The sequence below is a fragment of the Carlito syrichta genome, unplaced genomic scaffold (genome assembly GCF_000164805.1).
Source record: "Carlito syrichta isolate Samal-C Ts95f unplaced genomic scaffold, Tarsius_syrichta-2.0.1 Scaffold304678, whole genome shotgun sequence".
Lineage (NCBI taxonomy): Eukaryota > Metazoa > Chordata > Mammalia > Primates > Tarsiidae > Carlito > Carlito syrichta.
In genome coordinates, this window is record NW_007248774.1 from 94,900 (window position 1) to 118,818 (window position 23,919).

General features: G+C 47.9%; 1 protein-coding gene across 1 annotated transcript in view; it reads left to right on the forward strand.

Annotated features, from left to right (window-relative positions):
- Positions 1–20,266, forward strand: part of HEPHL1 (hephaestin like 1) — a 63,523-nt gene extending 43,257 nt beyond the window's left edge. Inside the window, exons 13-22 of the mRNA XM_008060624.2 lie at positions 119–317; positions 2,096–2,519; positions 3,846–3,985; positions 6,536–6,676; positions 11,145–11,251; positions 12,716–12,938; positions 14,546–14,685; positions 19,275–19,437; positions 19,897–19,968; positions 20,064–20,266. Coding sequence (XP_008058815.1) covers positions 119–317; positions 2,096–2,519; positions 3,846–3,985; positions 6,536–6,676; positions 11,145–11,251; positions 12,716–12,938; positions 14,546–14,685; positions 19,275–19,437; positions 19,897–19,968; positions 20,064–20,266 — 1,812 coding nt within the window. The remainder of the gene's footprint in view (positions 1–118; positions 318–2,095; positions 2,520–3,845; positions 3,986–6,535; positions 6,677–11,144; positions 11,252–12,715; positions 12,939–14,545; positions 14,686–19,274; positions 19,438–19,896; positions 19,969–20,063) is intronic.
- Positions 20,267–23,919: the final 3,653 nt, after the last annotated feature.

Here is a 23,919-nt window from a genome sequence, read left to right on the forward strand (position 1 = left end):
GCCCCGCCGGCCCAGCGCTGATCCGGGGCAGGGGGCCGTCCCTTCAGGGGGAGCTCGGGCTTGGGTGGGAAGCCAAGGCCCCGCACCCTGAAAGTCCCCGGAGTGACCCCCTGGGCAGGCAGCTGGCCAGTGCTGCCAGCCAAAGCTGGCCGTGCCCACCCGGCAGCAGGCTTTGCCCGGGTTGGGGGTGGGGGAGCCAGGAGCCAGGCGCTCTGGGCACAGCCACCCACGGGAGAAGTCGGCGGCAGGCCTCTTCCCCAGAGTCCGTACCCTGGTGTTCAGGACCCTGTGGCTGGGCCACTGCCGGCTTCTCTGCGGTGGGTCTCTCCCCACCGCCGAGGAGACAAGCGGCCGAGCTGTTAGCTAGCCATCTGCAGAATCGGGGCTGAAGGTGGATCTCCTGCAGGACAAACCCCCAGCGTCTCCCCAGCAAGCCCCTTGTCCCTCCTGCCCAGATCCTCTTCGTTCTCGCCACCTGCCACCATCGCCCACCCCACGCGCCTCCCCACACCTCCTAGGAGTCCTCCCCATGACAACCCGGCTGCCAGTCACTGTTCCCAATCTTGAGACATCTGCTTGTGGGCCTTTGTTTTGACAGGGCTGGGGGTGGGTGTCATGCTCCTAGAAAAAAGCGTATGACAGTGCCACCTTCTGCATCCTAAAAAACAAGCAAAAACCCCAAATGCCGGGCTCGGTGGCTCAGCCTATAATCCCGTGCTTTGGGAGGCCGAGATGAGTGAATTGCCTGAGCCCGCAGGTTTGAGACCCGCCTGGGCAAGTTGGCGAGACCGCATCTCTACAATAAATCAAAAAATCAGCCGGGCGTGGTAGCGCGCGCCTGTAGTTCCAGCTCCTCGGAAGGCTGAGGCGGAAGGATGGCCGGAGCCCAGCGGGTCAAGGCTGCGGTGGCCAGGAGCAGCCGCTGCACTCCAGTCTGGGCGACAGAGTGAGACTCCAACTCAAAAAAGCCAAAAAAACCCCAAAGGACTCTTACTTTGGGAAGATTTGCCTCAAGAACAGGAACACTTAAAATCCACTCAGTTATCCACCAGCCTGCTTGTCAAAGCAGACACCTCTCTTCTGCAACGTTGACATTGCCAGTGCATGCCAAAGACCAAATGCTGTTGCAGTGGACAGAGAAGTGGGTTCTGACTTGACCTTTCCTAGAATGATTAGTTCACGAAAGGCTGTTGTGACCAAAGAAACAACTGTATAGTAATGTATCCTGTGTACAACCTTGGCCCATGAATGTGTAAAAAAGTACAGCCTTTGTTATTTTCTTACATCTCATTTTAACTCCTGCTTTAAGACTCCCTCCCTAAGGGGTAGCAGGGAGGTCTAAGCAGGCTTTTAGAACTCTCTCCCAAGTGCCATCGAGAGAGAGAGAGAGAGAGAGAGAGAGAGAGAGAGAGAGAGAGAGCGTGCCGGTGGAGAAGCAAGTTCAATGCTATGATGAAACCCTCCCTCTGTCACCCTGGTTATTGCCCATAAATAGATAACAGCAAGGTGACGTAAGAACATACTCACATGTTCAAAGTCCACCAAGGGCTATGATAAAAACTCAATACGGAACAGAAATGATAAGTTTTCCCAGGGCACATCTGTGGTACCTCTGTGGCTAAGGCCAGGGACAGTGCCCCAAATGCCACTCTCTAGGCTTCCGTCCTTTGCCCCAGGGCCACGCGGGGACACTTCCACTTTTGAACCGCCTCCTGGCACAGGTTGTCCCTGAACACTTCTTGTCTTAGTCAGCATAGGCCTTCCGCCCCCACCCCTGGGACCTGGGTCTTTCTCTGGGGCTCTCCAGGAACACACTGGGAAGGCCTCAGGGCCTTAGAACAGCGACACCTGAGGCTCTCAGCACAATGCCAGAGGTCGTCTGTGCAGCAGGAGGGAATCTGGAAACAGAAATTACATTGATATAGAAAGACAAAATTGAATCCCCAGCACCCCTGAGCTGTGGACTGACGTGTGTAACTTAACCCTCCATAATAGCCGCCATCTTCCGAGCCCCCACGAGGCGCCAGGCGTTCTGCTAGGATGTTGACAAACCTTTTCTGACACAACCTTCATGACGCACCTGCCCTTCCACCAGCTTTTGCTCATGCACCGTCCTCACAAGGCGACCACGCAGCAAAGCTCACGAAGTGCACAGTGCGAGCCTGGTGTGGGGTTTTGCAGACATTCATGCACGCGACCCTTCCGCCAAGCCCGCAAGGTGGGGGCATCGTCACCATCCCCATTTGGCGGCGAAGGAAGGTGGAAAACCGCAAAGTGTGGCTCCACGGTCCGTGCTGGTCCACCTCACACATGCTAGGACTCCTAGAGAAAAAAGTGGAGAAAAAGCGGCCGCCCTTGGGAAGCACACAGTCTGGGGTAGAAGGCTACTATGTGCTTGGCACTGCGCAAAGTGCCAGTGTGCAGCTGGACAGAGGAGGCCTTTCCCACACAGAATTCCTGGCCCGGGAAGACATCCGGATAAGCACATGGAGGGAGGCAGCTAGGAGGGAAGCCAAAGAGTGCAGTAGGTCTCGCGGCAGAAGCTCACAACTTTGTCTTGTGGGAAGGTGGGGTGGGATCGGCAGTCAGGGAAAGCTTTGGGAGGAAGTGGTCTTGGAACTGGGACACGAAGAGTAGGCCAGTCGAAGGGATGGGAAGTGTGTTCTCAACAGCCTGTGTCAAGGCCTGGCTGTGGAGAAGCAGAACAAGTCACGTTCAAGAAAGTCAAGTTTAAAAGGACAGGAGTAAGGAGTGTGTGGGGGTCAGTGATAGGAAACATGGCCCAGGAGGCAGCAAAGGCAGATGGAGAAGGGGCTTGAGAGTGGAGCTGAGGAGGCCCTAACAAGGTTAGCGCCTGGAGTCCACCTGGCTGGATGGACAGCTTAGGATTCCTCTGCCTGCCGTGTGGACAGAGGGCAGGGAGGAGTCTGGTGGCAGGGGAGTGGCTGGGAACAATGCTGGCCAACACAGGTAAGCCTGCAGGTGGTTGAGGTAAGAAAGCAGGCAGTTGATGGAGGGGGCTGGAGGGGGCATGGCTTACTACGTTTTGGAGGTACAGTGGACAGGTCTGCCTTGGTGATTGCAAGTACCACACACTACGGCACACAAACAGTCCATCCTCATCTCTGTGGATTCTGCTTTTGCAATTTGGCCTCCTTGCCAAAAATCATTTGTAACTCCCAAGTCTGTTTTTGTGACTGTGGCGTTTATTCAGAGTCGCACAGATAGAACAATCTGAGTTGCCTGATGTACACGTTTCGCAGGGAACCATGGTGCAGTGGGCACCAACTCAGTGTTCATGGCGACTTTCTAGAACACAACTACCAAGAGCACAGCCCAACCAACACAGAGCGACTGTGTCGGTCTATACTGCGTGTTGTGTCTGCACGAGACACAACCTGCAGGCCTCGAGGCCTTTTGAAGTGGAAAAGCGTGGCCATGCAGGGGATGACATGTGCGAAACCTGGAGACACTCAGGGTGGCAGAAGGAGGATGAGTGTGTACACCTGTGTGAGGCTGCTTGGTGCCAAGAGAGAGGCGCACCTCGCAGGGTCCTGGGGCGTCCTGAGGTTGGCCCCACTGAGTGCCCGGCAGGGGCTCAGAGCAACGGTTTCCCAGGGTGGACCATGGGCTGGGGCCGGGCCGTCCAGGTCGGACCCTGAGGAGCTGTGAGGTGCACACTCCTGGCCTCACCCCAGAGAGCTGGTGCCAGTGCTCAGCCTGCAGGGAGACCAGCCCGCAGCCAGGCTGCGGAGCTGTGCTCTGGAGCACCCTGGATCGCTCAGAAGCACTCGAGGTTTCTCGGCCTCCCGATGACTTTAACTTCCGATGCTTCTGATTGGCAGACATGGAGACATATTTATGAACCACACTGAAAACTGGATTGGCTCTCAGTACAAGAAGGTGGTTTACAGAGAATACACCAACGGAGAGTTTGTGGAGATCAAAGCCCGGCCACCACGAGAGGAGCACCTGGAACTCCTGGGTACGGCACAGACATCAGCCATGCACCGTCAGCCCAAGCACGCACACGCACGTGTAACACATGTGCACACGGACACAGACACACAGACATACACACATGTGCACTCACACACACATACACACAGGCACACAGACATGCGCGCGCACACACATGCGCGCGTCCTGTCAGACGTGTGTCTGGGAAGGGACAGAGGGACAGAGTAGTCTGACCACATCGGTCCAAGTGCAGTGTCTTCCTGCTCTGCCGGGAGTGAGCCATGTGCCCAACTCAGACAAAGAAGAGTTATGGTAAGGCCGCAGGTAGCACACGGACGGCAGCGCATCGGGGCAGTCTGACCAGAGTCACGTGCCCAGAGCTGCTCTAGACTACCAGGTAACACACAGACGGTAGCCCCTGCCCCCAGGGCAGTCCAACCAGAGTCGGATGCCCCGAAGCTGCTTTCCAGCACCTCTGCTGAGCCAGAAAATATGAACTGGAAACAACTCGATGTCTCAGAACCATGGGCAGAGTGTTGGCATAACTCATTCAAGGTTATGGACTATCTGTGCGCAACACAGAAGACAACACACCACACAAATATCTGTGACGAAAAAGGTGGCCCAGGATGTGATGGGCCCAGGGGGAGAAGTCTGGCTCCAGCTCAGAGGCCCTGACCCAGCCTTCTCAGAACCCGAGCTGCTGGGCCTGGGATCAGAGAAGCTCTTCCAGCTTTCCTTCCCCACTCATCTCCACCTGGGAGTCACCAGACCTGAACTCCTCTTGGAGATAAGCCCTTAAGGCAGAGGACTGACTTAGGGGACTTTGTGGAGCCTGTTCCGCTTTTGAACGTGCAAGGTAACGTATGTGGATGGTATGACCTTGCACGGTGCTTTCCAGTTTTAGAAAAAGCCCCTGCAAACCTTCACCTGATAAATTATTAAATGCCTCATCCACCCTGGCCGCACCTTCACGGCCTGTTAACCTTTGCCCCCGAGCTGGTTTGCCCCACCAAATGAGTGAGTCAGCCCTGATGGAAACATTCATTCCTCTGAGCCGTGTCTGTTGGCAGAGCTCTGAAGAAAGCTGCAGGTCCCGCTGAGGCGGCTGGGGTGTGCCCGAGAGCCCTGGTTTGGCTCTAGTGAGTACAAGGACACTCATAGTTGACTCCATCAGAGGCAAGCCCAGCAGCATCTCACAGGGAGGCCTGGGCTCCTCAGATCGCTCAAGGGCACGTGGCTGACCCTTCTCAGCTGGTGATGCCCCTGGGAATGACCTGTCACACTGTGGACCGGAAGGCATTTGCTCCCACTCACCAGTACAGCAAGGCGTGTGCAGTCAAAGTGCCAATGAGCACACAAATAACGATCCTAACATATGACTACACACGCACCATCTGGAACGATGCCCAGAGTCACTGTTTAAGAACATGCATAGAATTTTCTTTTCTAATCTTATCCTTTAAGAAACATGCCCATCTTTCAGAGCCTCCTGATTCATACACATATCTTCTTCTGGAGATAATGAGGTACACCAAGTTTTGTAGTGATGTGTGCCTTTTGTGGTCCTCCTCGGAAGAAAAGTTAAAACCATGACCTGAGATGGGGGGGCGGGGTTGGTGGGTATTGTCAGACCAGCCCTGCATGCATCTCCCCATGAATGTGAATTCACCAGACGCCCCCAAGGGAGTCAGAGGGTTAGGCCTGAGGTGCTTCCCAAACGACATCCACTCGCTGTGAGGACCCTTGTGAGCACCACGCTCTGTCAGCACCGCACTGCCCCTGGTGTGGGCGCGTGGTGATCCACCATCAGGCTGGCACGGGCCTCGCGGCTGAGTGTGGGCCTCCTTGGCAGGCAGCCTGGTTGCTTCCAACAGAAACGTGCATAAAGGGGGGAGGAGAGCATGTCTCCTTAGGTATCCAAATACCAAGAAACCGTGTCAGATATGCATTAGTAAAATCACCGTATTGATCATAAATCAGTACGTAAGGGTTTTTATTTCACTCTACTCTTTCAAATCCTTTTGTACACATTATTTTATTGGGTCCTCCTCATTATCATTATATCTCTTCACCAGATTATAAGCAGCTTCAAACTTACCAAAGATTACATGTGAGGGCTTGTAAATGAAAGCCATCATGACACGTGGTTGCGGCCTTTCCTGGAGTTCATTTCTCAGTAGTAGTAAAAAGTGAGGCATGCATTGAGTACCTGTTGTGTTTCAATGCAGTAAAATAAGCACTTTGCATACATCATCACATTTAATCCTTACTAGAACCCTATGCTAAAGGCATTGTTAAGCCCATACTGTAGATGAGAGAATTGAGATTCACACAGATTGCAAGATTTACCCAAAACTCCTCTAAGAAGTGAAGGAGGCGGAATTTAAGCCCAGGTTGGTCCCACTGCCAAAGACTACTACATGAGATTTAATGCTACACAAGACTGCCTTCTGAGGGAAGCGCACTCGTAAAGACAGCCTTTGTTTTATTTGGCTAAATGCTACCTGCATTCGAATTATATCAGTGTGGAAAAGAGCAACGATAATGTACACAGGCCTGTGTTTGCCTTTAGGCCCAATGATTCACGCTGAGGTGGGCGATTCCATCCTGATCGTATTTAAGAACAAAGCCAGGCGGCCCTACTCCATCTCAGCCCAGGGTGTGGAGGAGATGGACAGCGGGAAGCAGTTCCAAGTGCCTGCGACGATGCCGGGTAAGTTACGTTAGCCTCGTCTTCCCTGGTGAGGACGCCTGGTGCGCCTCTCTTCTGACGCCGGTGGGGCTGAAGTGCTCGTCTCAGTGTGTCCAGCTACCGTCTGGCCACTCTCGTGGATCATCATTCATCCACTGACCACCTGTTCACGGACTCTCTAGGGCTCCGTGAGGGGCCTCCAAGCGTGGTAAGAAATAATCATTGCTAACACATATTGAGTGCTAACCTGGTGCTAGCTGCTATGCTTTATGTTTACAAAAGAAAACAAACAAACAAACCCTTATTCTCACAGCAATCCAGTGAAGTAGATAAGACACTATTGATGATACTATCCATCAGCATTTTATCTGCTACTAAAAAAATAAAAACACGCACAGCTTGAGCAATATGTCCTGACTTCAGAATGTTAAAATGTGACAGGTTTGGCTAGGAGTGGTGGTCTCGTAGTCCCAGCTACTCGGGAGACTGAAGTGGGAGTCTCCATTGAGCTTTGATTGGACCACTGCACGCCAGCCTGGGTGATAGAGAGCCCCATCTCTTAAGGAAAAAAAAGTGAAAAGCTGGCATCGTAAAATTGATTATAAAAACGATATTTTTATGTCTACTCAGCAAATGCCTAAAGCACAGAGGATTAAAGAACTTGACCAGGTCATGTGTTAATAATGTCTGCAGACTCTGAGCTCTTAACCACACATTTCTCTCAAGGTGATTCAAATAAGTTTGGGAGGAAAAGAGGACGAAGCGGATTGTTTCGGCAGCAATGCAGATTATGCATCCTGAAGTTCTTAGCGGTGAAGGATTTGGGGAGTATTCCTGCGAATAGTCGTAGAAGTTTTAGAGAAGGAAAAGTTGTGATGCTAATTAGGAAAAACTGAGGAAAGGAACTCTTAAGGAAAACTTTATAAATTAGGTAGAACCCTACTCGGTTGGGTGTGTTTAAAGTTAAAAACATGTTTTAGGTTCCCAGAAACATTGGGCAAAAAGTTGAGATTTCTCACACACGGCCCCCTGCAGCACCAACATCCCCCCACCCCCAAGAGTGGCATAATTGTTACAGCTGATGCACCTGCAGTGATACAGCATCACCCAAAGCCCGTAGTTTACATGAGGGTTCGCTCCCGGTGTGTATCCTCTCTGGCTTTTGACAAATGCACAATGACACATATTCCCCATTGCAGTACCATAAAGCAGCGGTCCCCAACCTTTTTGGCATCAGGGACCAGTTTCGTGGAAGGCAATTTTTCCAAGGACCGGGGGGTGGGATAGTTTCGGGGTGATTCAAAACCATAACTTTATTATGCACTTTATTTCTAGTTATTACATTGTAATATGTCATGAAATAATTATACAATTCACCATTAAATAAAGAGGCGTGGATGGGAGTGGTTCCTATTTCTCCACATCCTACAAATTTTGATAAGTTGGATTTGTTGGGAGTCTTTGTATCCTCTTACTTTCTCTCCAGTTTTGGGGCAGCAGTTTGCCCTGTGACCTTATTTCTCTGATAGATGTAAGAAGAGATGTGGGGTTTTGTTTGTTTAGCTTTTTACTTGTCAGAGTGGAGTGGCAATTTCTAAACTCTATAAGCTCAGCTGGAAAGTGGAAGTCTTTGGTTTTACAAGATGAACTGATGGGAGGAAAGATCTCACAATTAAAAGGGCTTCCCATCAGATTTACACAGTTGGAGTGTGGCTGTGACAAATGTCAAGATCTGCTGTGACCTACAGTTAAGCACTTGATAGCAACTATAAGCAGAATTACAGGGGCGCTTCAGTCCACTTTCCGCTTATGTATAATAACATTATAAGATTTAATACTAAAGTAATTACAGTGGAGGTCACATGAACTTAAAGAAGAGAGACAATCTAATGTACCACCAGAAGAAGTTAGCAAGGGCCTGGGCAAGGGTAAGGTCGGGGGGCTCTTCACTGCCACCACTCTGGCTCTCCCCCACCCCATACTTAGGGTCTGAAGACAAGGCTGCACCAAGGAACCACTCACGGAGAGCTGACACGTCCATCCACAGGAAAGTCGTTAAGCTGTTTCAGAATATCTTTACAGTGAAATATAATGCAGTCATTGAATAACATTATAAAAGATTTCAGGCCATGTGTGGTACTCACACCTGTAATCCCAACACTTTGGGAGGCTGAAGAGTGAGGATCACTTGAGCCCAGGAGTTTGAGACCAGCTTGGACAACATAGCAAGACCTGGTCTCTATAAAAAAAAAAAAATTTTAAATTAGCCAGGTGGGGTGGCATGCCTGTAGTCCCAGCTACTTGGGAAGCTGAAGTGGAAGGATCGCCTGAGCCCAGGAGGTCGAGGCTGCAGCATAGGAAAGACTTAGAGTATCACGTTATGCAAAATATAAGCATAAAAAATACCGAAAAGGAAATAAGCCAAAGTATTAACCATGGTTATATCTTGGGTGGTATTTTGAGGAGCAATTAGGGTGCTATTCTTTTCTATTTCACATCTTTTGTAACTCTCCAGATTTTCTACACTGAAGGTGTCTTGCTTTTATGGAGAGGGAGATGCTTTACAATGAGTCCATAAAGTTATTCGTTTCTGATGGCCGAAAAGCAATTTCAGAGGAAAGAAAAAAGGTGCCCTTCAGGCCTCGGCGGGGCTCTGGTAGGGCTGTGGGCAAGCCGGGGAGTCTGACAGGCTCCGTGCCTGGTGGTGAGGCTGGCAAGGGACACGGCTCTCCAGTGCTGCCTGGCCTCCAAGCGCCACCAAGGTGAGGGTCACGGGGTGGGGAGATGGGCTGTAAGGTGGCGGGCGGCATTCCTCTTATGAGAATTCAGAGGGAGCGCTTCCTCCCGAGGGTTCCTGACTAGACAGACAGGCTGGGGAATGACCAGCAGCTCGGGAAGGGGCCAGAAACTAACTCTGCCCATGGAGTCCAAGCAGGTGCTGAGGAAGGGTTATCTGGGCATGCGTGAGAGGGGGGCACAAGCTGGCATGATCAGGAAGCAAGCAGCGTTTATCATATTGCTCCTTCTTTTTTGTCAATCTCTCGGCAGACATTTATTGAGTGTCTTCCTTATGTCCCGTGCTGAACTCGCTTCTGGGGTGAACAGTGGCTTGACCTGAGGTCAGTAGCACCACTCCTGCAGCCACTTGCATCCAGGAAGCGAAGCATCAGCTGCTTATCTTGCAATTGACAAGGCTTAGGAGTGTAAATAAAATATCCTGGAGGCTAGGCCTGAAGCTGTGTCGCTCCCCAGAATGTATTGGCAAAAATGGAGCTGTAGGACACGTGCTCCTTTTGCTTTGCTTTGTGCTGCACATAGTCACTGGTGTCCTGATGGGGTGAGGCTGGGGCACATACAGCTCAAAAAGAGATGATGACTTAAATGTGGTTGTAACTTGGGACTTTGGCGATGTGGCCGTCTTGCTAACTCATGTGGATGTATTGAACCCTCTTCTGTGCAAGGCTCTGGGTCAGGCACAGGGGTGGGTAGAGACGGGGCCTGCCTGTGGGAGCTCAAACATTTCTTCTTACGGTAGTCCCCCTTATTCACGGTTCTGCTTCCCTTGGTTTCAGTTGCCTGCGACCAACTTCAGTCCAAAAATATTATGAGAGCGAGAGGCTACATTCATAGAGCTTTTATGATATCATATTGTTATAATTGTTCTATTTTATTATTAGTTATGTGGTTAATCTCTTATTGTGCTTGATTTAGCAAATTGCACTTTGTTATAGGCATATATGTATAGGAAAAAAGTAGGATATATAGGTTTTCGTACTGTCTGTGGTTTCAAGCGTCCACTGGGGATCTTGGAATGTGTCCCTCTCGGACAAGGGAGGACAACTGTAGTGTACGTAAAAGTGAACACTTACTGGCTGCCTTCAGTGTGAGAACTAGCCCATGTATTTAATCTTATTACTTAATTTAAGCCCACTTTACAGGTAAGGAGACAAGACAATGAAGCTAGGCAGCTTGTCAAATGTTGGATAAATAAAAAGTCCAGACATCTGATTCTCTCTGGTTTTCACTGGGTCTCACCAGGCCACATGAGAAACTTAAAAAAAAATACTGTCCCTCAAGCCCCAGATCCAGGATACTCTGATTTCACTGGTCTGGGGTGAAGTCTGAGCACCGAGGGCTTACAGGGCTCCTGGGAGGCCCAGGCGGAGCCAGGGCCGAGCCCCTGCTGACCGTGGTGTGTGCAAGGACGGTGCTTGGAAGGGAGATGCGCCATTTGCGAAAGAAAACTTTTCCTGAATGCATACCAGTGGACAACAGAGAAAAGGCACACCAGAGGGAGGCTGAAGTCAGAAGTGACCGATCTGCCATTTCATTTTGAAATCGTAGAAATCCAGATGTGAGTTTAATAAGAACATTTCTAGTGAACCAGCAATCAACGCCGATTAAAATAAGTAAAGACTTGCTTAGTATTTCTTCAGGTAGATCATATGGAACAGAGGTAGTTCTAATGGATTCTTTCCATTTTTCCCAGGAGAAGTAAGAACATACAGGTGGAACATCCCTGAAAGATCTGGCCCAGGGCCCTCCGACCCCAACTGTATTCCGTGGGTCTACTACTCGACAGTAAACTTTGTGAAGGTGAGGGGGAGAGAGCAAGCCCAAGGCTTAACGGAGTCCGACTGTGAGTTGACTGTTCAAGTACTCACAACTCAGTTGGGTCCATGTGAAGGCGTGAAGTTATTTAGACCAGGGTCTTGTATGCGGCCCACTGGCTCAAACTAGCCATGCTGGATTTACGCTTACATTGTCTATGGTTGATTGAGTGTTTGCAACAAAGACAGAAGACAGTCTGGCCCACAAAGTCAAAAATATTTGTCATCTGGTGTTTTACCAAAAAAAAAAAAAAGTTTGCTGACCCTTGATTTAAGGTACCAGGGATAAAAACAAAACCTCAATGTTTCAACTACCAGACTGAGAACCTACAAGGTAGTTTGAAGCAAAAGAAGATATGTAAACAGATAATACTAAAGTAAAAGTACCTTAGAACACAATTTATTCATGGTTTTGGATGAGTGCGATCTATGCATTTTAAAGGTATCATCAGGGCTCAGGAAAAGAAAGTACACTCCAAACATAGTGACTGAAACGACAAAACTATTTGAATGACAAATAGTTTAATTTTGAAATATAAGGCAAAGATGCAGCACTGAATTTTAGTCAGATGTGTGTATGTAAAACAACTACAGTCTTTAATTGTATGTCATAAACCAAAGTCCAAACTAAAGTCATATCTGATATAAAATGTATTGCCCATTATAGAAAAAAGTACAGGCTTATCTTAACCTTTCTCTTAGCTACTAGATGGCTTGTATTAATCTCCGGGACAGTACTAGAGTTTAGGAGATAGTCATACAAAGCACTTAAATAGAGAAGTTCACATACTAGATGTACGGGAAACATTTATTTATTCTCTTATGGATCCCCAAAAATATTTATTGAGCTCTTGTGATCTGCAAATAACTACAAATACTGTGAGGAATGCAAATACCTTTGTCTTGAAGAAACTTACAACTTTGCAGGGAAAATAATCAATGTACACATTCATCACTGTAGTATAACCCTGAATTTGGAGAATTCCATAGGAGTGGTGGGCTAGCCCAGGCACTGGGGGAGCTTTGGAAAGAGAATCTGGGAAGAAGGAGCCTCATGGGCAAAACTGAAAATAGAGAAGCAGAGGGTGTGCTTGGGACAGGGTGAGTCCCGTTTAGCTGTCACACAGAATCCAGGGGGAAAGCAAGAGGCAGCCTCAGCCAGAAAAATTCACTAGGGGAGGACATGGAGGGGTGCACGGACCTGCCAAGGATCTGCACTTGATTCTGCAGGCTGCAGAAAATCACAGAAGACTCCTAGATGTGGGAGTGGTACGATTAATCTGATAATGGCCAGCAGGATGGGCTAGAGGTGGGGAAGCCAAAACCCAGAGGGGAACCAATTTCCAGTCCAGGGTGAGGCATGAAGACCCTACACTAGGACGGTGGCAGGTGGGACGGAATATTATTAAGTTGCTCAGCGGCTCTCTAACTCAGTCTATCTGCCTTTCAGGATACGTACAGTGGTTTGATGGGTCCTCTGATTACGTGCCGAGAAGGCATATTGAATGAAAAGGGAAGAAGAAGCGATGTTGATTACGAATTTGCTCTCTTGTTTTTGGTGTTTAATGAGAATGAATCCTGGTATCTGGATGACAATATCAAGAAGTATCTCAATAAAGATCCCCGGGATTTTAAGCACACTGATGACTTTGAGGAGAGCAACAGGATGCATGGTATGTCAGGAGGGTAGAGGAAGGCAGTGCTTGGGCAGCCCCCCCCCCGCCCGGTCCCTCCACTGTGGGAGCTTTGCTGTCCTCTCAATAAATCCTGCTTTATTTTATTTATTTATTTATTTATTTATTTTTTGAGTTGGAGTCTCACTCTGTCGCCCAGACTGGAGTGCAGTGGCCGCTCCTGGCCACCGCAGCCTCGACCTGCTGGACTCCGGCGATCCTTCTGAGTAGCCGGAATTACAGGCATGTGCTACCACGCCAGGCTGATTTTTTGATTTATTGTAGAGATGAGGTCTCGCTGCCCAGGCAGGTCTCAAACCCACGGGTTCAGGCCATCCACTCACCTCAGCCTCCCAGAGGCGCGGGATTACAGGCTGAGCCACCGAGCCCGGCTAAATCCTGCTTTAAAAAGAAGAAGAAGACTGTGCTGAGATGAGCTCATAGAAAGTTCTGGAACTGTGGGAGGCTGCCAGCACCTTTCTGAGCCTTTCCCCCTCCCCGGGGGCACCCAGACTAGATAAGTCCTGCACACTTTCCTTTAGGGAGAACCAGCCTAGGCATTGGTTGACTGGCAGCAAAGTCACTGAGCCTTTGAACCAACTTGTATAGGCATAGATCCCTGAGTGCCGGGATCTCCAAGCTACAAGACTGTGAAGTAATTCTTTAAAAACAAAGCATCACTCATTGGTATATTTCTATAAGAATACACCCTGACTTCTGCTTGATCAAATTTAAGCGCCTGGTTTAATTGTCTCTGGGACATGAAATGCCACCCCCAAATTTCTGTTCTCATGTGTCCATGTTATTTAATTCTATATTATTTAAGGGAGTTTGTTTCAGAGGGAGTAACGTACTCAAATGGAGTACGTTACTCCACACTCTCTCACCAAGATCTACTTTTGACCAAAAGTGCACAAAAAGGTGTCTTGCCCAAGGTCACAAAGCTAGCATTAGATACAGCAGGCTGATTCCCGATCCAGCTATTTTCCCTGCCGGTTTTGCTTTCCTCTCCTGAAGGTTTTCAGTTGTGCTCTCTGCTTTTGGTGAATGCAGCTCGTTGGGTTGTGTCATGATGCACAGAATAAAACGTTCGGAGAAAGCAGAGGAGTAAGAGTCACTATTACATAAACTCGGTTTGCTTAGGTCATTGTCAGGTCATGTGAAAAGCTCTCCATCTGGAGATCCAGCCGGGCTTAAACTGGTTCTCAGCAAGTGAAATGCTAAGAAAATAGCTTCTGATTCATTCAGTTTTGACCCCCATAAACGTGATTGTTTGTACATTAGTCCACTTGTCTGTAGAGTGGCATGCATCTGGCTGCCTCTCTCCAGCGAGCCTGTAGCTCACTCCACAAAGAGGAGATGCCACCAAGATGTGGCTTTAAAAAATAAGTCATTATTTCTCTTTTCTGGCTCCTTTTGTACAAGAGTTTCTCAGTCATCTCAATTTTGGGTCTAGAATGGTGGGACATTGGTAGGTCTTGAGTGAGATTGTTACACATTTACCAGAAAGATGAAAATACTAGTGACCTAAAGATCTTCTTGAAGCATTTTAAAAGCCAGGTTGTCTTTTCACTAACCAAAAGCTATTTTCCTTTCGCCCTTTTTAGCTATTAATGGAAAGATTTTTGGGAACCTCCATGGCCTCATAATGAATGAAGATACAATGACAAACTGGTACTTGCTAGGGATAGGGAGTGAAGTGGACATACATACCATCCATTACCATGCCGAGAGCTTTCTTTTTAAAGTAAGTATGAGGAAAATGCTTGGAGAAAGACTTTTGAGCCGGTAGATTGATATATTTCCACCAGAAAATAAGAGAGTGACTTGGCAATCATGCTTGTGAGGGGAGGTGGTTCCATTAGGGTGAACAGCAGAATGTGATTATCCCCGTTCCCCCATCTTGCTTCTCCGTATGTCTCCGCCGTTTACTGCACTTATAAATCTCTCTCCAAGCCTCCGATGAAAGCTTTCTCATCAGTGACATGGGGATTCTGACCTCCCTGAATTATGCTGTTGGTGTCATATATGAAAGGATCCATGGTATTTGTCTTTTTCCCGACCCTTCCTGTTTCTTTCCCTTTCCTTTCCCTCCATCCCTTTTTTTCCTGTGTAATTAGCTAACAGAGGAGCCCTATCCCGTAAAGGAGATATTTTGTACTCTGTTCTGAACAACCAAACTTCATCTTGACTTTTGCCCTACTGAGCTGGGCTGGATCATGGGTGACCATCTGCCGTCCAGTCTCAAGCTAGACGTGGGTGGTGCTGGCTATTCAGCAAACTCACCTGAGGAACTGAGTAAGAACAGACTGCCAGGCCCCACCCAGACCTGCTGAATCACTCTCTCCAGGGATAAGGTCCAACTAGCCTGGCACCTCATTTCTCAGTACCATCTACAAGGAAGTAGAATGGAAAAGCATAACAACATCTAATCTCTGGAGGAAGCTCACATGGCCCTTTTCCAGCTATCGGCCAAAACTGTAACTTTAATAAAACATCTAATATCCCTTCCCCTCTGTATATTTTAGCATACATCATTCAGGACACTAATATTAGCCTGCGATGATTAGAGTTTCACATAGTAAATGGCTACACAGCGTTTCAGAATAGGCTTTTTCAGTTATATTAAAAATGTATAGAATTTAATAGAATGTATGAAATTATAAAAATTTATATATGTAAACTTTAAAAATTAGGATGTAATTTGCACTGCACAAAACGCACCCTCTGTAGTGGGCAGTCCTGTTTTGACAGGCATAACCAACAGCAGTCGAAATTCTACCCTCCCCCAGACTTCCCCATCACACCCTGTAGTGTCAGCGACATCCCCATGCTTAAACCTGGCAACCACTGGTCTGTTTTCTGTCCCGATAGTTTTGCCTTTTTAAAGACGGGACTTGGAAATCGTAGTCTGCAGCATGCCGAGTCTGGCTTGTTTCGTTTAGCACAGGCATTGGAATTGCATCCATCTTGTTGCATGTCTCAGTGGTTTATTCCATTTGATTGCTGAGTGGTATCCCATTGTGTGGATATTATGTACTTGGTTCTCCCGCGGGGAACATTGAGTTGCTTCCATGGTTGGGCATCGCAAATAAAGCCTTTATAAACACGTGTGCACATGGTTTTGGATGCCTGTGAGTTTTTGTTTCCCTTGAGGAAACACCCAGGAGTGGGGTTGCTAAGCAGTACTGTTTTGTGTTTTCAACAGAAATCTATGCGAACTCATGTGTCGCATGTCTACATGTGCACTTGCTATTTTTAGTTTTTATTTTTTTCTTAGCCAGATTCTGTAAGTATATAGTGGCATCTCATTGTTTTCCATTTGCATTTTCCTAATAGCTAATGACACCGAACATCTTTTCATGTGGTTTTTTTTACCACCTGTCATCTGTAAATCTTTGGTGAATATTTTGTGCACATTTTTGAAAATTGGGTTGTTTGTTTATATATTCTGGATACAAATCCATTATCATTATGTGATTTGTAGATAGTTACTTCCAGTTTGTGTCTTGTCTTTTCATTATCTTAACATCTTGCAAAGACAAGAAGATCTTAATTTTTTATAAAGTCCAATTTTTAAGTTTTTTCTTTCATGGCTTATGCTTTTGGTGTCATATGTAAGAAATTTTTGCCAAACACAAATCACAAAATTTTCTTCTTTGTTTTCTTTTAGAAGTGCTATAGCTTTAGGTTTTATGTTTAGAGTTCTGATCCATTTTAAGTTAGTTTTCATGTATGGTTTGCGGGATGGATTGAGGTTCACTTTAAAAATATGGATGTCCAAATGTTCCATTACTACTCATTGAAAAGACAGTCTGTTCTCCCACTGGATTTCCTTTGTACATTTGTCAAAATCATATGGACTACATATATGTGGGGCTATGTCTGGGCTCTCTATTGTACATTGTCTGTTCTTTCTTGAGTGCCATAATTTCTTGATTACTCTAGTGTTATAGTGAGTCTTGAAATCAGGTGGTGATTGTTTTAGCTATTCTAGATCTTTTCCTTCCTATATAAATTTTAAAAACAACTTGTTGAATTTGATTAAAAAATTTTTGCAAGAATTCTGATTGGAATTCACTGACTCTGTGCAGTGGTGTGGGGAGGGTTGATACCTTAACAATACTTAGGCTCCCAGTCCATGAACACGGGATATCTCTATTTAGATCTTCTTTGATTTCTTTCCTTAGTGTTTTGTAGGTTTCAGTATACAGATCTTGCATATGTTTTCTGAGATTTATACCTAAGTATATTTTGGACTTTGGTGATAGGATAAATGGTGTTGCTTTTACTTCTATTTTTAGTTGTTTATTGCCGATATATAGACATAGAATTGATTTTTTGCATGTTGACCTTGTATCCTGCAACTTTGCTAAACTCACTTTAGTTCCAATAGCTTTTCTATAGATTTTAGGGGAATTTTCTATACAGATAATCATGTTGTCTGTGAAGAGAGAGAGTTTTATTTCTTTATTTTCAGTGTGTCTGACTTTTCTTGTCTTCTTGCACTGGCTAGGACAGTTTTGAAAATGAGTGGTGAAAGCAGTTGTCCTCACTTTATTCTTAATCTTAGGGGGAAAGCATTTAGTCATTCACCATTGAATACAAGGTTAACGGTAGCTTTTTTGTAGAGCCTGTTACCAGGCCGAGGAAATTTCCTTCTGTTCTTTGTTTGCTGCGAGGTTTGATCATGAGTAGATGTTAAGTTCTATCAAATGTCTTTTTTGCCTTTATTGAAATGATTATATGATCTTTCTTCTTTAGTCTATTGATGATTTTCTTTAGTCCACTGCTGAATTACATTTATTGGTTTTGAAGTGTTGAGCCATCTTTTTATTCCCAGTGTAAACCTTACTTGGTCATGATGCGTTATCCTTTTTGTGTATTGCTGGATTTGATTTGCTAATATTTTGTTATGCATTTTTGCCTCCATGTTCATGAGGATGATTGTAGCTTTTTTTTTTTTTTTTTTTGAGTTGGAGTCTCACTCTGTCGCCCAGACTGGAGTGCCAGTGGCCGCTCCCGGCCACGGCAGCCTCGACCTGCTGGGCTCCGGCGATCCTTCCACCTCAGTCGTACAGGTGCGTGCTACCACGCCCAGCTGATTTTTGATTTATTGCAGCGATGAGGTCTCACCAAGTTGCCCAGGCGGGTCTCGAACCCGCAGGCTCAGGCAATCCACTCACCTCAGCCTCCCAAAGTGTGAGATTACAGGCTGAGCCACCGACCCTGGCTGACTTTTTTTGTAATTTGTTTGTTTGGTTTTGTTATCAGGGTAATGCAGGCCTTATTAAATGAGTTGGAAGTGTTATCCTCTATTTTCTGGAAGAGTTTGTTTAGAATTGGTATTATTTCCTCTTTAAATGTTTGGTAGAATTTGCCAATGAAGCCATCTAGACCTGGAGTTTAATTTGCTGGAAGATCTTAATGCAATTTCAGCGTCTTTAACAGACATTATGTTGTTCAGGTTATCTGTTTATTATTGAATGATCTTTGGTGGTTTATGTCTTTTAAGGAATTTGTCCATTCCATCTAAGTTGTAGAATTCATTGGCGAAGAGCTACTCATTCGGTATTTTTTTGTTATCCTTTTTAAATGCAAGGTCTTAGCAATGTCCTCTCTTTCATCTTCTATTTCTGGTATTTGTCATCTGTGTCTTTTTTCTTTTTTTCCTGGTTGATCAGTCTAGATTTGTATTAGTTATCTATGGCTGCATACCAATTACTCTAAAATTTAGTGACCAAAAACAACGAATACGTGTTATCTCAGAGTTTCCCTGGATGAGGGATCTGGGAGCAACTAACCGGCTGACTGCCTCGCGAGATGGCACTCACGATGTCGGCTGGGGCTGCGGCTTTCAAAGGTCCGACTTGCGGGAGGATTCGCTTCCACACAGCTGTCCACTGGGGCCACTTCTGCGTCACGTGAGCAGAGCAGAGGAGCTGGCCTTCCCCAGGAAGAGTGGCCGGGAGAAGAGCGTGAGCCGAGTCCAGGACAGAAGCCCTGGTGTTGGCAGCCTAACCTTGGCAGCCGCATGCCATCGCTTCTGCCATGTGCTGTTGGCTACACAGACCCACCTGCAGACGATGTGGGACGGGGATGACTGGGGCCATCGTGGAGCTGGCTACTGCGGAGTTTACCGATTTCGGGGTCTGTTCAAAGAACCAGCTTTAGATTTCTTTGCTTTGTCTCTGTTGTGTCCTAATCTTGATTTTTAAAATTTCCCTCTTTATGAGTTCCTTTCTGGGGGAAGTTTTTGCTCTTCTTTTTCTTCTTGCTATGCTAAGCAATGAAAGCCACAAGCTTTTTTTTTTCTTCTTCCTCTTAATTTTCCAGATAGATAAGTCTTACCGAGAAGATGTGTATGATCTCTTTCCCGGAACATTCCAGACCATTGAACTGTTTGCAGATCACCCCGGGACATGGCTGATACACTGTCATGTGTCGGACCACATCCATGCTGGCATGGAGACAACCTACACGGTCCTCCGGAACACAGGTACTGTTGGCTGCCTGTGAGGCCGGGGGATGGCGCCATGCTTCCTGTGGAGCCTGGAAGCAGGAGGCAGGACAAAACCTCAGATGCGGGCCCCAAGGAGCTCAGAGTCAAGTAAGAGAGACAGATATGCAAATGTTTAACTATAATGGTGTAGGTAAGTGCCACAGCAGAGGGCAGGGTTCAGCGGCAGCAGTAGGAGGGAATGATGGCAGTGGGGAGATCTGAGCCAGGGCTTCCCTGAGGCCAGAGTGCTCCAGATGGACTCCGTGGGCGAGCAGAAGCGGGAGAGGTAGTTGGATAGCAAAGCATGTGTACGAGCATGCAGTAGCACAGGGAAAACCCAAGAAAGACGGGTGGATCCCGATGGAATGAAGGCCTCACTGGTGAAGTGGAATCACTGGCGTCATGGGGAGAACGCCCTTCGGTGGCTGGTAAAATCAGTGTGTCTTCTTTGTGCAGACAACAGGATTCCTTACGCTCCCACGTCTCCTTCTGGAGGGGCGTCTCACCCGGCCACGGCGCCCTCCAATGGTAAGGACGCCCCTTCCTCCAGGCTGCATGCGAGGGGGCCAACACTACTCCTCCAAAAAGGCAGGGGCCTGACACCTCCCTTTTCTTTATCACAGAGCAACCCGGCACGGAGAAGCTCTATTTCTTTGGCAAGAGTCTGGGCCCGAGAGGAGCCAAAGCAGCCTTGGTCATCCTTCTCATTGTCGGACTCCTCCTCCTGATGGCCACTGTGACTCTCTCCCTCAGACTCCACTCGATGAGGAAGCAGACAGCTTACCAGCAAGTCCAGTCCTGTGCACTCCCCACGGATGCTCTGTGATCCGTCCGATCCTCCCCAGCAGAGAGGGGTGAGATCTCACAGTTGACCGGATGGTGGCCAGTGGGGAAACGGGACCAAGACATGGTTCACCAAGGAAGGCTGACACTGTGTTCTGGGGTCAGGTTTCTGATCCTATGAACGTCCTCCAAAGCAATTCGCCTTTATTTATTTACTTTTGAATGGGCTGTGAGTCATCCTCAGGCATAAAATACAGACGCAGGAGAATGGGCACGACTGAGAAATGTCGGCTCCTAGTCTGTTCTCTGGATGCGTTGGCTTGGTGGGAAACCCTCGGAAAGATAGTGACATTCCACCTTTCATAATTCTTAAATGGTGCCTCCTTAGCTAACCACCAAAGTTTCTAGATGGATAGCTTCTCAATAGAGTTATAGTGCCTCAGACATCTACCTGGAGGGGCACTGATTTTTCGACACTGTTATCTAAGATACTTCCCTTTGTTGTTCCAGGGAAAATCTCTTTCTGAGGAGTTCTCGGAAATGTCTAGTCAGTGTGTGCTGATGAAATTGGACCACCTGAGTTTTTTGAAGGCTTTAATCAGCTCTCCTTGCCTTTTCCCCTTAAATATAAAGAGCCTGTTCACTGCTTGTTATAAGAGGCAAAGTTAAACTTTTTTTCATTGCTGCTGTTTTTATGCAAACCACAGACATACTTGAATGTTCACCACTCACTTCATGTTATATGTTTTTATAATGTTTCCATGGCCACATTTGTATTTTCAAAAATCAACCAGAGAATTGCACGTGTGTTTCAGGTCATGAGAGGACAGGGTCTGTGAGAGCAGGCTGGGTCCTCCCACCTGGGCCAGGGATTCCCGCAGGTCCAGAGCAAGCTCGCCAGAGGGAGGGAAGCTCGCGGGAGCCATGTCTGGGCTTGGAGCCGGAGTCAGGTTTTCACTCAGTCAGGGGAAATGTTTCCTCCAGTCGCCTCTTCTAGGAAATGGCAACGGTCTCGTCATATGAGAAACACCAGGAGGAATTCATCAGTGCAGCAGGCTGGCTAGGAGCCGAAGGGAGCTTGCAAAGTCCTCGATTCTGTGCCTCTTGAGACACAGTCTTTGTGGGAGGAGAAAGAAGGGAGAGGGAAGGCTAAAACAAGAGCGTCTCGGTGGCAGGTGTTAAACCATTCGATTGGCCTTGAACTTAAGGCAGTTTCCAAGGCTCAGATTCAAAAGTAAAATCCTGAGTAACTAAATTCAGCCCCTCAATGAGGCAGTCTCCGCTCTCTGTACGCATGCTTAGACTTTAGGTATAAGGTGGCTAAAAGCCACATTGTTTATTACTAGACCGAGAAACTGCCCTTAGCTCAGGCAAGATGCTTGGGATGTCAGCAGGGATGCCAGACAAGTGATGTCAGCGTACATACCTTCGCAGAGGGCCATTTGAACGTCCAGGTGAACGACTCGAAGCTAATCAATACTCGGGTGGAGGGAGCTTTCATACTTTCTCGTCTTGGTGAAGGGAAACGGGTAATTTGATAGGCGCTACCGTCTTACATAGAAGAGGATGCAGATGCTGGTAGTCCTATTCAGAGTTTGCTTGAATGTCATATCAAACAGGGTGCACAAAAGACTGAGGTGTAGCCTGCTAACCACTGACAATGTGATTTTGCTTACACACTTACAGTTCTCAGACAGTTCTCATGGGCTACATAATTTCAGAATAATTATGATAATGCCTTATTTATTACCCACCTTTGGTAAGACAGTACATTGTTACAAGTTTTTTCTTTTTCAGTTTTTTTTTAACGAAAGCAAAACCACGAAGTTGATTGCACCACTTCTCTTTTTAATAAAGTTTCACATAAGACGGCTCCTGGCATGTTTTTCTTCCCTCAACATTTCTATCACGAAGTGGGGCATGGTGGTTAAAGGATAATTGTCTTTGGGATAGTTAGCCACTTGGACTTGCCAACTCTCCTTGTCAGAGGAAATGAAACAGAACGATGTATCTCCATAAATAATATGACTCCTCAAACATCATTTCCTCAGCTTGCCACACTCCTTCCTCCCAGCTTCACCCCTTGGAGAAGATCAGCCCTACCCTCGTGTGCACACGCCTTTCCCTCCCGTTGCCATGGAAGAAGCGTCCCTGCTCCTGGCAGGACAAGCTCGCCACTCCACTCTCAAGGACTTCTCGCCCTCAGGTGTGGCTTTTTCTCCTGCAGCGCTCTATGAAGTCATCAGCAATGACTGCTGTTAAAAACAGAGAGCAAAGAGCTGTCTTCCTTGACTTTGTCACCACCTCCAGCCCCGAGGTTCTCTTCCCTTGACAGCAGAACATGAAGAGTTATGTGCACCTGCTGCCTGTGCCCCCAACCCCCATTCCTTGACCCGTTCCCACGGCCTCCAGGCCAGGGTGCCCATCCCCCACACCCCCCTCTGCTGTGGCCAGAATCACCAACCACCACGCCATCTCCAGTGGCCTCTTCTCCATCTTTGTCTTACTCAACCTCTCAGCAACAATGGACAGCTGCTGGCTTCTGGACACCCTCTGTCCTTCCTTCCCAGGCTCTTTTGCCAGTTCCTCCTCCCCTGTCTGACCTGAATGTCAGCATGCCTCAGAACTTGATCCTGGGCCCTTTCCTCTCTTTCTGCCCTTGGTGGCAGGCTGATGTCCCCAAAGATGTCAGGTCTTAATTCCTGAACCTGGGAATGTTACCTTCGTGGCCACAGGGCCTTGGCAGCTGTGATGAAGGACCCGAGACGGGGAGTGTATTCTGGGTGACCCACACGGGCCTCAACGTCAGCGCAAGCGCCCTCAGCAAAGAGAGGCAGAGGGAGATTTGATGACAGGAGAAGGCAGCGTGGCAACTGAAGCAAGATGCTGTGCTGCCGGCTTTGGAGATTGGGGTGGGGGCACAACCAGACAGCTCTGGGAACTGGGAAGGCAAGGGAGGGAATTCTGCTCGTGAGCTCCAGAGGGGCTTGGCCCTGCCGGCATCTTGAAGCCAATTTTGGACGTGGGGCTCCGGGACGCCAGAGGATAAATGTGCGCACCGAGTGTGTGCTGATGCATTACCGTTCTCTGCACAGTTTATTCCATCCATCCTCATGGTCTGAAAATGCCTTTATGCTCATCAACTCAAAATGTGTGTCTCCAGCCCGGGCCTTGGGCTGCAGACTCACAAACGCGGCTCAGGCATCCCCAGTGGGTCCCACTGCACCTCCTGCCTCCAGCCACCGCCCGCTCACGGCCAAAGCGTTCTTCCAAATCTCATCACCACTTCCCTGGCCAACGCCCTTGAGCGTCTTCCCACTCCACGTTCAATGACGTCCAAACTCCCTGGCCCATGCCCGCTTCTGGACTCTTCTTCGCCCGGCTCTTGTCTGTTCCTACGCCCTGCTAGCTCTGCTGTGCCTCAGGCCCTCTGCCAGCGCTGCTTCCGGTGCCTGAAATGCTCTCTCTCCAGCACCCCCATCCCTCCCACCTCTCCTAGTCCCAAGGCCAGTGCCCCAGACTGCCCGCTGTACAGTGGGTCTCTCAGTCTCCACTGTCTTCCTTTGCAGTACGTATCACAGGACACACTCACTTATCTGTCTGTCGGCTCCAGGTCTGCCTGCCTCTTTGGCTGGAGTGTAGGCTCGGTGGAAGCAAGGCCCCCGGGCCTGTTTGCTCACTGTTGAATCCTGAGCA